Raw genomic sequence first — 13,415 nt, 5'->3', positions numbered from 1 at the left:
GTCTTTAATCCCAGCACTTAGGAGGCAGAGGCAGGCGGATCTCTGTGAGTTCAAGACCAGCCTGGTCTACAGAGTGAGTTCCAGGACAGCCTCCAAAGCCACAGAGAAACCCTGTCTCAAAAAAACCAAACCAAGCCGGGCGTTGGTGGCGCACGCCTTTAATCCCAGCACTCGGGAGGCAGAGGCAGGTGGATCTCTGTGAGTTCGAGGCCATCCTGGTCTACAAGGGAGCTCCAGGAAAGCTTCCAAAACAATACAGAGAAACCCTGCCTCGAAAAAACAAAAAGAAAAAAAAAGAAAAAAGAAAAGATGAGAGTAGCCTTATCACATATTACAAGTCATAAATAAGTGGGGTGTGTGTGTGTGTGTGTGTGTGTATGTCGCCAAGCAAACTTCTGTGTATCAAAACACAAGTCAACAAAAACAAAATAACCATCCACCATTCCAAAGATCAAAAGACAAGTAACAATTTAATTACAAACCTTGATCAAAAAAGCTTCTTTTGGCAGTGGGCAGAAGTTAATGCGAAGACTGACTGAGAAGTGTTGAGAGGAAGTGACTGAGTGCTCAGCCTTAAAAGAAACATCTGTGTCAACTCTCCCCCAACCCAACGGTAAAGGACTGTTACAGAGGAGGGGACGGAGGGTCTGTGTGAGCTGAAGGATGGGGAGGAGGGCTGTGAAATGCTGATCTAGATATGACATGGCCACTGCACTCACAGCAATAGTGGTTACTCAGACAAGATCAAGTCAGTCAAGGTTTTGATACAAATGGGAGAGAGGCTCACAAGACGTACAAACCACACCCCTAGTTGAGAAGTCACTGGCAGTTGAGAGCTGCTGGAAGAGAAAGAGAAATTTTTCATTGGAGGCAAGAGTGGCTCCGGAGACTGGCCCCACATCCTTGCACTCAGTGGCAGCACTAACTGAAAATAGTAGGTTGTTAAAAAAAAAAAAAAAGGCATAGAGATGGGATGGAGATGGAGTGTCAGGGGAACTTGAGTAGGAAATAAGTAGATATAATCAAAATACATTTAAAAATAATTTATTTTAAATTTTATTTATTTCATATATATATGATTTATTTTATTTATTATATATACAGTGTTCTGTTTGCAAGTTTGACTGCTTGCCAGAAGAGGGTATAAGATCTCACTAGACATGGTTGTGAGTCACCATGTGGTTACTGGGAATTAAACTCAGAGCCTCTAGAAGAGCAGTCGGTGCTCTTAGCCTCTGTGCCATCTCTCCAGCCCCAAAATATATCTTATATATGCATACAATTCCCAAACATAAAATAGATTTTGAAAAAGAAAGAAAAAATAGAAAAATCAGCAGTCTGTTAAGTTGTATAGCTACCAAAATCTAGACCCTGGGCTCCATCCTCAGTACCTAAAAATAACAATAAATGTAAACGTAAAAAAGAATGAATGGCCGGGCGGTGGTGGCGCACGCTTTTAATCCCAGCACTTAGGAGGCAGAGGCAGGCGGATCTCTGTTGGTTCGAGACCAGCCTGGTCTACCGAGCGAGTTCCAGGACATGGTCCTAAAAAAACAATACAGAGAAATCCTGTCTCGAAAAACAAAACAAAACAAAACAAAACAAAACAAAAAAAGAATGAATAAAGCTGGGTGTTGGTGGCGCACACCTTTAATCCCAGCACTCAGGAGGCAGAGGCAGGCAGATCTCTGTGAGTTCGAGGCCAGACTGGTCTATACAGTGAGTTCCAGGACAGCCTCCAAAACAATACAGAGAAACCCTGTCTTGAGAAAAAAAAAAAAAGAATGTAAGTAGTCCTCACATTAGTGAAGGACTGTTTGCTTTGTTTGATCTAGGTACAGTAAGTAGTTTATGCCTATAATCCTACAGCTAGGAGGCTGAGACTGGAGTACAAGGGTAGATTATACCACACATAAGAACCAGTTTCCAAAATACAAAACAAATAAAAAACACTTGAAACAGCAAGTTTGATTGGCAAAAATCTAACAGTTCAATGACACACATGAAAAGGAAACAAGTATTCTAACTAGCAGATGAAAAACACAAGCTTTATAGAGGGGAATCTAGAAATATGATCAAAATTATAAATAACATTTACCCTTGACCTATCAGTCTCATCTCTAGAAATTTATCTTACATTGCATATATGGAAAATAGTATTTGGAGATAGCAAGTAATAAAAAATTCCCTAATACACATATAAAGGGACCTGGCTAAATATTGTCTCTTATTATTTTGACAATGGAAAAAAAAACTGCTGGAAAAAATGAGGAAACTGTATTGATTTGTAAAGATCCAGGGATCCATGGAGGAATGGCTAATTCTAGATACTAAGCAAGAAATCTGGAATATATTGCTGAGCCAGGAAGCAAAGGAGGTGAATTATCAACTGGACATTGTGCTTTAGAATTCCACTGAATGGGCCGGGCGTTGGTGGTGCACGCCTTTAATCCCAGCACTCGGGAGGCAGAGGCAGGCAGATCTCTGTGAGTTCGAGGCCAGCCTGGTCTACAAGAGCTAGTTCCAGGGCAGCCTCCAAAGCCACAGAGAAACCCTGTCTCGAAAAACCAAAAAAAAAAAAAAAAAAAAAAAAAAAGAATTCCACTGAATGAAAAAAGAATAGAATGAGAAATGTCACAGTTGGTAATCCCTAGTGCAATAAATGACTTGGGAGCAATGATCAATGACTGCAACATCAGTAACTATTCAAGTTTGATTGTGGTTTATAAAGGTGAGACCTCTGAACGCACTGACTGTTTGTTCTATGGATTTATTTTTGCACCACAATTAGGGCCCCCCCCAGTACTGTGACTCCAAGTAGGATACATATAAAACACACACACACACATACACACACACACACACACACACACACACACACACACACAATTCTCTTTCTACCCAAAGTGAATTAAACTTCTAGGGATAACTTATTTTCGGAAAATATAGGAAACAGAGATAGAATTCATAAGAAAACAAAAGACAAACACAGACGGGGATATTCTACAATATAGTTTCAGTAAGAAGTCAATATGATCTGGGGTTGGAAATTGGGGAATACAAATTTTCTTTTGAATTTTTTACATTAAAAATGACATTGCTAATGAATAAAAAATGTATGTAACAGGGACAAAATAACATGCTGTCCTAGAATGTGACTTAAAATATTTGCAGAGAGAAAGAAATATAGATTAACAGAGGCAAAATGAAAAACCCTGACAAAATGAATAATAGCTGTATACATAGGGCAGTTCAACATGTTATTCTTTTTACTTGTATATTAGCTTGAAAATATTTGTAGGAAAGCACCTAAAAATGAGATTACAATTAGTAACACATTAAAAAGAACAGGAATACCTGGGACTGGTCACTATGGCTAATATATTTTTCTTAACATATGAATTTTGTAATTATTTAATTAAAGTGACTTAAGACTGAAGAGAATACAAGTAAATTACTGATAAGATAAAATTCTCAAATGACACACCAGGGCCTTTCCAATTTTCATGTGCCTGTCTTAAGTTTAGTAGTGTTCTCAAACAGGTTCTGCATAAAGGATGTACAAATGAAATGTAATAAAAATATTAAGGTTTTGTTGGGCTGTCATAATATATATCCAAGTATTATTTTAAGACACCAGTACATATAACTGTATAAATAAAACCACATATGCATGCTATATAGAAATCAACTACCCAATCAGAATATGATTTTAGTTCCCTTACCATCAATATTTAGCATCATTTTCCACATGGCAGGCCGAACAGACTGATGGAATCCAAACCATACTTCTCTGCCCCCTCCCAGAGGGTGGTCATATCCTTCTGGAGCTGAGAAAAATGAACGCCCCACAGGCGTATATCTACAAAAAATAAGATGGCATGTTCAATCCTTTCCTTCTAATACTGCAGGACAGGGGACATGAAAGCAAAGACAATTAACTTATTATAATGATACTTATGATTATAAATACACATGAAAGCAAAAAGTTTTTTTTCTAAATGAAAAAATTCATCAGCATCCTTTCTGAAATTGTCTATTTTCAGAATCTGTTAGTTTATAAATGTTTTTTCTATTTTATTATTATTCTTTTTAAGACTGAGTCTCACTGTGTAGCTCTGGTCAGCCTAGAGCTCACTATGTAAATCAGACTGACCTCAAACTCACAGAAATCTGCCTGCCTCTGCCTCCTAAGTGCTGGAATTAGAGATGTGTGCTACCTCACATGTCCCTTAAAATAATTTCTTAAAAATAAGAGCATTGCAATTTTAAAATGTTAGTTATTTCTACAAATATGTTTCAAGGTAGCCATACTAATTGTTTCAAAGATATTTAATATTTAATATATATTTAATATTATATATGTCTAGAAATATGAAATGGTAGTGTGATTTTAAAAAATAGTACCTCTTGTTCCCTTTTACCCATACAGGACCTCACGTATGCTGGGCAAATACTCCAGTCTGAACTCTATCTCCAGCCCAAGAGTAGCAATTTCAATATAAACTGACACTACTGTATAAATTATGAAATCATTTTTAAAACAAGGTGATTTAAGTTCATAGTACATCTGAAAATATATCATTTATTTAAGACTTATAGGTCCTAAGAAAAAGGGTTAGAAATTTCTCTGTAAAATAATAAACTAGACTAGCTACACTAATGATGTATATTTTACATGCTCTTATTGTACAAATGAAGTAATAAAAAGCATATAACATATGAGGAAGCATATAACCGAGAAAGTCCTATACTACTTACTCATAGGAAGAATCCTTCATATTTAAAAATGTAAAGAGAAAAAAGTCAGAACCACCTACTTCATGGAGGGCAGATGTCGTAGCACCACGTCAACGGCATGGACCGGGTTAGTGCTGATTGGCTTGTCTAATTCCAGTGGCTCAGGCAAAGTCCGTCCTGACAGCACTTCATGTAGTAGGTGCCAACTCACCCGAGATACAAATTTGACTGACACCTTGAAAGGTCGATCTTTTCCACCTTCCCCAGGTAATGTAACATCTAAATCTACCTGTTGATGGGACAAGACCCAAGTGTAAAATGTTGAAAGAGATAAATGTTTTTTATTTTAAAATTTAACTTATAAAAAGACAACAAGAAAAGTAAAAGCTCTCAGTGTCAAATTAGTAGAGTTAAATTCAAATACACAGCTTATTCATGACAGTATTATTCATCACTCTAAAATACTGAGAACTACTTAAATGTAGTAACATTTAGGCAGCTATAAAAAAGGAAGATCTTTTGGAACTGTTATATGATAATTTTCCAGCCATATTATTAAATTAACAACCCAAATATAAAGACTATAGAAGACAACTGTCTTTTGCATGAGAAGGGAAAATGAGAAAATATTTATGTATTTACTTCCTTTTGCAAAAAAGAAACAAGGAAACTGGTTAATTTTAAGGCATAAGAGGGAAGGGATTGAAAAAAATAAAGTCATGACACGACTTTAATCCCAGCACTCAGGAGGCAGAGGCAGGTGGATCTCTGTGAGTTCGAGGCCAGCTGGTCTACAGAGCAAGTTCCAGGACAGGTTTCAAAGCTACAGAGAAACCCTACCTCAAAAAACAAACAAACAAAGAAACAAAGAGAGACAGAGACAGAGAGACAGAGAGAGGCAATGTTGAGTGTATTTGGGGGTGGAGTCCTAGTCCTGATGTTAGGAAGCATTCTAAAATTCTAAATAGTCAAGGGTGTCATTTCAGCTACTCGAGAGGCTAAAGCTGGAAAATCACTTGACTCACAAGTTCAAGATCAACAAGGATGAGCCAGATGTGGTGATTTATGTTTGTAATTCCAGTACTCAGAAAGCAGAAGCAGGATCAATGCAACTTCAAGCCTAGTCTAGTCTATATACCAAGTTCTAGGCCAACTAAAAAGAACCAAAACAAAACAAGAAACCTCAACCTAAAAAGTCTCCAACAGTGATGTGATACTTTGAATGTAATTGGCCCCCATAAGCTCTTAGGGAGTGGCACTATTAGGAGGTGTGGCTTTGTAGGAGTGGGTATGGACTTGTTGGAGGAAGTGTGTCACTGTGGAGGCTGGCTTTGAGGTCTTGTATATGCTCAAGTCATACTCAGTGTCTCAGTTTGCTTCCTGTTGCCTGTGGATCAAAGATGTAGACTTTTCAGCTCCTTCTCCAGCACCATGTCTGCCTGCACACCACCATGTCCCCACCATGATAATAATGGAGTGAACCACTGAGACTGTAAGTTTCCCAATTAAATGTTTTCCTTCATAAGAGTTGCCATGGTCATGGTGTCTCTTCATAGCAATAGAAGCCCTAACTAAGACAAGTGGAGAAAAAAAAATTAAAACTGAGCACAAACAGAATCAAGTGATGCCAAGTAACTTTTTTTTTTTTTTGAGACAGGGTTTCTCTCTAGCTTTGGAGCCTATCCTGGCACTTGCTCACTCTGTAGACCAGGCTGGCCTCAAACTCACAGAGATCAGCCTGCCTCTGCCTCCCAAGTACTGGCCAAGTAACTCTTAAACACAGTAACACAGTCACTATACCCTCAGTTGAGGAGTGAAGGCAGGGAAAGAGTTGGTTTAGAAGAACAGCTGCATAGAAGATAAAATATTAAACTCTTAAGTTTTCTATAGTGGTATAAGTACAGAAATGTAGAAACTATTTTATATATTGGAGGATTGAGGGGAAAAAATGCAATAGTGGAGGGTAGGGACTAGGGGTTTAACAACAACAACAACCACAACAAAAGCTGGTGATATAGTTCAGCACATAAGGGTGACTGACAACCAGAGTTTGATCCCCAGGACACTCTCACTCTCTCTCTCTCTCTCTCTCTCTCTCTCTCTCTCTCTCTCTCTCTCTCTCTCTCTCTCTCTCTCTCTCTCTCTCTCTCTCTCTCTCTCTCTCTCTCTCTCTCACACACACACACACAAAGACACACACACTCTCTTTCTCTCACATACATTCATAATAAATAAGTAAACAAACAAATAAATAAATTAGGACTGGAGAGACAGCTCAAGTTAAGAGCACTTGCTGCTATTGCAGAGACCAGAGTTGTTTCCGGCACCCACAGTAAGTAGCTCCCAACATCTTTTAACACTAGTTCCATGGGATCAATGCCCTCTTCTGGGTTCTACGGGCACCCAGGCATACATACAAATGAAAATAAAATGATTATTTAAAAAATTTAAAGTATTAAAGTTTTAATATTGTTATATTTATATATACATGAATATGTACATGTATCTTGCCTCTGTCCACTAATAAAAGGCTTAAGGAGCATACCCCAGTATCAGTAAGCATATATGGTACTCAGAATTTGGTTTTGAAATTGTATTCCAAAACAGGAAACTAGGGTTCTCCTGAGAAATGGTTGCTTGCAGGGCTGCAGTGGCAAAATGTAAGTTTAGAATATCCCATACCAGAAAGTAATGAAATATTAACAAAGAACCTGTTTGCCAGATATAGTGGTTTATGCATGAAATTCCAGTATTGGGGAGGCTAAGACAGGGGAATTACCACAAGTTTGAAGTCAGCCTGGTTATACAGTCAGTTCCAGGACAGCCCCAGTTAGAGTGAGACCTGATCTCAAATTAAGAAAATTTAAAAAGAAAGTGTATTATATCAAAAGAACACAAGAATCAGCTTAAAGGTGTGCCAATTGACTATATCTGGCACAAACTGTGTCAGATAAATAAACAAGATAAAGTATTCTTTTATTATGGAGGCAATAATTCTCTCAAGTAGGAATCACCAATTGCTAAAAAAAATATAAAAAGAAGATTCTTAAAAGTTATTTCTTGCATCAAAACTAAAAACTTTGCATCAAATGGCACAACTGATGGAGGAAAGACAATCTATGGAATGCCAGAAAATATCTTTATAATTATATATATGAAAAGATGTGGTGACATTTTGTTTGTGATCTAGCAAATAAAGTTTGACTGAAGATCAGAGTGAAAAGCTAGTCACACTAGCTAGTCATAGAGACCAGATAATGGTGGTAAACACCTTTAATCCCAGCACTTGGGAGACAGAGGAAGATGGATTTCTGTGAGTTCAAGGACACCCCGAGCTACACAAAATTGATCCAGTCTAAAGCAGACAGAGCTCACACAAAGGAAATCCTAGCACTTAGAGTCACGCACCTTTAATTCCAGCACTAAGGAGGTAGAGACAGAAATCGATATGACTGGGTAGAGAGGGGAATATAAAGTGGGAGGAGACAGGAGTTCATGGCAGTCCAGGCAGTCAGACTGGGGCAGAGTCTAGGCAGTTAGTCTGAGCATTCAGTCTGAGGATTCATGGAGACAGGATGGCCCTTTCAGTCTGAGGTAGAGGTAAGAGCCAGTGGCTGGATGTTTTGCTTCTCTGTTCTTCAGACAAGCTTTATTTGTTAGATCATAAAGAAAATATCACCATAAAAGAGGTTGTCATCTAAAACATAAAAAAAAATCTTGTAACTCATTAACTGCAAAAACAAAAACCCAATTTAAAAAGTGGATAAAATGCTTGAATTAACCTTTTGTTTTGTTTTATTTTTAGTTTTTCAAGACAGGGTTTCTCTATGTAGCCTTGGCCACCCTGAAACTCACTCTGTAGACCAGGCTGTCCTCAAAAGAACTCACAAAGATCTGCCTACTTCTACCTCCCAAGTGCTGGAATTAAAGGTATACCACCACCAGCTTGAATGGATGTCTTGATGAACATAAAGATGGCCAATGAATACATGAAAATAAGTTTAATATCACTAACTTGGAGGAAATCCAAACCACAATGGAACTGGGCCTGGTTGTACAGACCCATAACCCCAGCTCCTCAGAAAGCAAGGGGGGGGGATTAAGATGCCAGTCTTGTACTATACCAAGAGTCAAAGGTCAGCCCTGGCTTATACAATGAGATCTAAATGATGTTTATCAACAGAAAAATAGATAAACAAAATGTGTTGTAATTATGTAATAGATTTATTACTCAGCCTTGAAAAAGAAAGAAAATGTAACATATGCTATAATATGGATAAAACTTGAGGACATAATGCTAAGTGAAATAGGCAAGCCACAAGAGGATAAATGCTTCATGATTCCACTTACTTGAGGTAACTAGCGGTGTCAAATTCAAAGACACAGAAAGGAGAGTAGTGGTTACCAAGGGTCAATGGGAGAGGGCAATAAAGAGTGTTTAATGCAGAGGCAGAGTGGATGGGGGGGCAGGGAGGAGGGAATGGGAGGAGAGGAGGGAAGGGAAACTACAGTCAGATGTAAAATAACTAAATTTAATTGAAAAAAAAAAAAGTTTTAGTGGGTACAGAGTTTCAACTTAACCAGATAAAGACAGTTCCGGATGCTGCTGCTGACTATATAACATTGTGCGGGTGCTTGACATTACTGAATTGTACTTTAAAAATGATTAAAATGTTATTTGTACTTTATAAGAAAAAAGCCAAAAACATAAACAGAAAACATTTCCCCTTAAGATACTAACTACAAGGAGAAAAATAATATCTTGGTAGGAAAAACAGGCAGAAATCAACTTAACCAAGTGGTTGAAGGTACCATCAACATTAGTGAAACAAATATATATTTTATAGCTCTGGATACAATGGCACTGCTAAAATAAGAACACTCTGCAATATTCTGGCCAAATCATATATAAAAAAAATGTAACCAGGTTGAAGGAGATGGCAAATACAACTCAGGAGCAGTCTAAAAATAACTTGCCTATGGTCTTCAATCATGTTTACATTTTAAAAGAAAAGAAAAAGGCTAGATAATTGTTCCATAAGAAAGACTAAAGATATGTGCTGCCTACTAGCATGATCCTGGACCAGATTCTTTATCAGAGGAAGGGCAAAACTAGAATATGGATTGTTGGTTAGACAAAAGTATTGTACCAATATTAAACTCAATTAACATGGTTAAATATACTATAGCTTTTAATTTTTACTCTTAGGAAATACATCATATTAAAGTATTATTAATGGGGTATAATGTATGCAACCCAACTGTGAATGGGTTAATAAAAAGTAAGTATGCAAATATGTTTCGTGAAAGAGCAAAAGAGAGTAAGAAAAATTCTAAAATCAGTGCAGGCCATTGGTGAAACTGAGTAAAGTATACATGAGTTTCCTACATTGTTCTTGAGGCTTTTCTGTAAACCTGAAATTATTTCAACAGAAGTTGAAAAAATGATCACATTAATATGGATTACAACTTAAAATGGTATAAGAGTCTTTAAAAGGAGAAAACGGGGCTAGGGAGATAGCCCAGCTGTTAAGAGCACTTGTTCTTGCAGAGGACCTAGGTTTGGTTCCCAGCAACCACATGGCTGCACACAACTAGCTGTAATTCCAGTTGCAGGGGCTCTGACACCCTTTTCTGGCTTTCTTGAGCACTGCACAAACATGATGCACAGTCATACATGCAGGCAAAACGCTCATCACATAAAATAAGAATAAATCTAAAAAAAAGGAGATATAGCACAAGCATAGATTCACCATAAAGAAACAAATCTTACCCCAGTGGTTGCCACAGGAAGTGGATTGGCTGTGTAAAGGCTTCTTTTCCCATCATAAACTGGTCTACGGTCTCCAAATATAGTCACTTTAAAATGCTGAACCATTGAGTCAACTACTTCTCTAAGGAAGGGAAAAAATACAGTCATATAATCCTCTGCAAGATGAAATGCAAAAGTATTAACTGGGGCTGGAGAGATGGCTCACAGGTTAAGAGCGCTGACTGCTCTTCCAGGGTCCTGAGTTCAGTTCCCAGCAACCACATGGTGGCTCACAACCATCTACAATTCAACCTGGTGCCCTCTGCTGGCATGTAGGCAGAACACTGTAGATGTAATAAATAAATCTTAAAAAAAAAGTATTAACTGAAATAGTTCCTGGCACTGTTCAATGACCTCAAAATAAGGTTTTGCTTTCAGAACCATAGCTTAAGACAGCAGAAGACTGACTGCTGGCAAAGGATGACACAAAGTTTCCAAAAATTAAAAGAAGAATGAATTGAGTAAATTTATCATTTTGGGATACTGTTGACCACAAAAATATTATTAGAATTTAATTCAAATTCCCTTTCATCTTCTCTAAGCACTCTCTATTTACCTTTTTTTCTTAAACAGTAAGACGCTTTTTGCAAACTATGTGTTGGTTGTGTACACCTTTAGTCCCAGCACTCAGGAGGCAGAGGCAGGTGGATCTCTGTGAGTTCTAGGCCAACCTGGTCTACAGAGTGAGTTCCAGGATGTAGCCCAGAGCTAAAATACATCTTGTCTGTATCTCTATTTAGAACAACCATCTATTGTATCATTATTATGTTCTTCATTCCTGCAGTGAGTTTCCTGAGAGCAACAAACACATCCATATTCCTTATACTGCCCACTCTTAACAACGTCACCCAGTCAGTGAGGTGCTGGGAAACGCCCAGCTGGGGATACATCTCAATGATAGTGTATTTGCCTCACATGCATGTGTTCAGAGTACCTTCCCAACTCCCCAGTACCACAAAAAGAAAATTCTATTTTCACTCAGCAAATGTTTTGATTCCAATATATAGTAAGATGAAAAGGCATTAAGAGCTAACATTAAAGAATTATAGACTATAGAGAATTATACAAAATACCTACAAATCAATACATTATTTTACTTACAAATTCTTTTTCCTTCCTTCCCTTCTTCCTTTTTTTGTTTTTGTTTGTTGTTTGAGAGAGTTTCTCTGTGTAGCCTTGGTGGTTCTAGAACTCACTCTGTAGACCACACTGGCCTCGACTCACAGAGATCTGCCTGCTTCTGCCTCCTGAATGCTAGAACTAAAAGTGTGTGCCTCCCAGACTGATAGCTGGGAAACCAGCATAGGACATATCCAGACACTCTGAACATGGGTGCCAGTTAGGAGGCCTGGGCAATCTATGGGGCCTCTGGTAGTGGATCAGTATTTATCCCTAGCATACAAATGGACTTTGGGAAGCTGGGTGTTGGTGACGCACGCCTTTAATGCCAGCACTCGGGAGGCAGAGGCAGGCGGATCTCTGTGAGTTTGAGACTAGCCTGGTCTACAAAGCTAGTTCCAGGACAGCCTCCAAAACAATACAGAGAAACCCTGTCTCAAGAAACCAAAAACCAAAAAGAAAAACAAATGGACTTTGGGATCCCATTCCACATAGAGGGATATTCTCTCAGCCTAGACGCATGGGGAGGGCCTAGGCCCTGCTCCAAATGTTATGACAGATTTTGATGGTCTCCCATGGAAGGCCTCACCCTCCCTGTAGAGCAGAAAGGGGATGGGAAAGGGGACCAGTGGGGGGCAGGGGAGGAGAGGAGGAGAGGAGGGAGAGGGACCTGGGATTGACATGTAAAACAAGCTTGTTTCTAATTTAAATTAAAAAAAAGTGTGTGCCACAACAGCCTAGCTTTACTCACAAATTCTTAAAGACAGTAAAAGGGTACTTAACAGGATACATGCCAATTTATGTATAGAGAGGAACTGCGTAGTTTACACTCTCAATACATCACAATGAGAGTACACTTGAACAGTACTGGAAAAATTTAAATTAAAATCCCATTCCCCAGAGAGGGATACTCTCTCAGCCTAGACACAAAGGGAAGAGCCTAGGCCCTGCCCCAAATGATGTGATAGACTTTGGTGATTCACCCTTGGAAGGCCTTACCTTCCCTGGGGAGAGGAAGGGGGATGGGATGGGGGGTGGGGAGGATGGGAGGGAGAGGGAACTGGGATTGATACATAAAATGAGATTGCTTCTTGTAGACAGAAGCCTTTTCCTTGCCAGCCGCTTTGGTTTCTCCCCACCAGTCGCCTGGGCCCTGCAGCATTGTAGTCCCCAAATAACACACAAGACGCTGTATTAATTATGAAGCTGTTGGCCTTGCTTGTTTCTTAATGGCTAGCTCTGACTTAAATATTTACCCCATAATTGTTAATCTAAGTATTTTTCTTATATTTTTGGTTGTGAGCCTAGCCTTTAACGGCTGAGCTATCCCTCCAGCCCTAGTATTTTTCTTACTGGAGAAAAGTTCCAAACTTCTTACCCCTATGGCAGCCACTTCTTGATTCCCTGTGTTCCTCCTACCCAGAGTCCTCCTGGACTCCTAGTCCCACGTATCTTGCTTCCCTATTGGCCAACAGTGCTTTATTGACATACACACAGGACTTCCCCATCAGTTTCTAGTTTAAATTAAAAAGAAGACATATGGGTTAATTTAAAATGTAAGAACTACGAAGTTGGGCAGTGGTGGCACACACTTTTAATCCCAGCACTTGGGAGCCAGAGGCAGGCTGATCTCTGTGAGTTCAAGGCCAGCCTGGTCTACAGAGTAAGTTCCTGTATATAAAGCCACAGAGAAACCCTGTCTCAAAAAACAAAACAAAACAAAACAAAACAAAACAAAAAAACA

The 13,415-nt window shown here is 38.7% G+C and overlaps 1 protein-coding gene across 2 annotated transcripts in view; it reads right to left on the bottom strand.

Annotated features, from left to right (window-relative positions):
* Ago3 (argonaute RISC catalytic component 3) overlaps positions 1-13,415 on the bottom strand; it is an 87,833-nt gene that overhangs the window by 58,508 nt on the left and 15,910 nt on the right. The window contains exons 3-5 of one of the 2 annotated variants that reach the window (XM_040756634.1): positions 10,514-10,634; positions 4,821-5,029; positions 3,726-3,862 (exon numbers count right to left, since the gene is read on the bottom strand). In XM_040756634.1, the coding sequence (XP_040612568.1) occupies positions 3,726-3,862; positions 4,821-5,029; positions 10,514-10,634 (467 nt within the window). The remainder of the gene's footprint in view (positions 1-3,725; positions 3,863-4,820; positions 5,030-10,513; positions 10,635-13,415) is intronic. The other variant, XM_040756635.1, reaches the window with a different exon arrangement.

Source organism: Mesocricetus auratus, unplaced genomic scaffold (assembly GCF_017639785.1).
Source record: "Mesocricetus auratus isolate SY011 unplaced genomic scaffold, BCM_Maur_2.0 Super-Scaffold_100014, whole genome shotgun sequence".
Lineage (NCBI taxonomy): Eukaryota > Metazoa > Chordata > Mammalia > Rodentia > Cricetidae > Mesocricetus > Mesocricetus auratus.
This window is presented reverse-complemented; position numbering and strand designations above follow the sequence as displayed.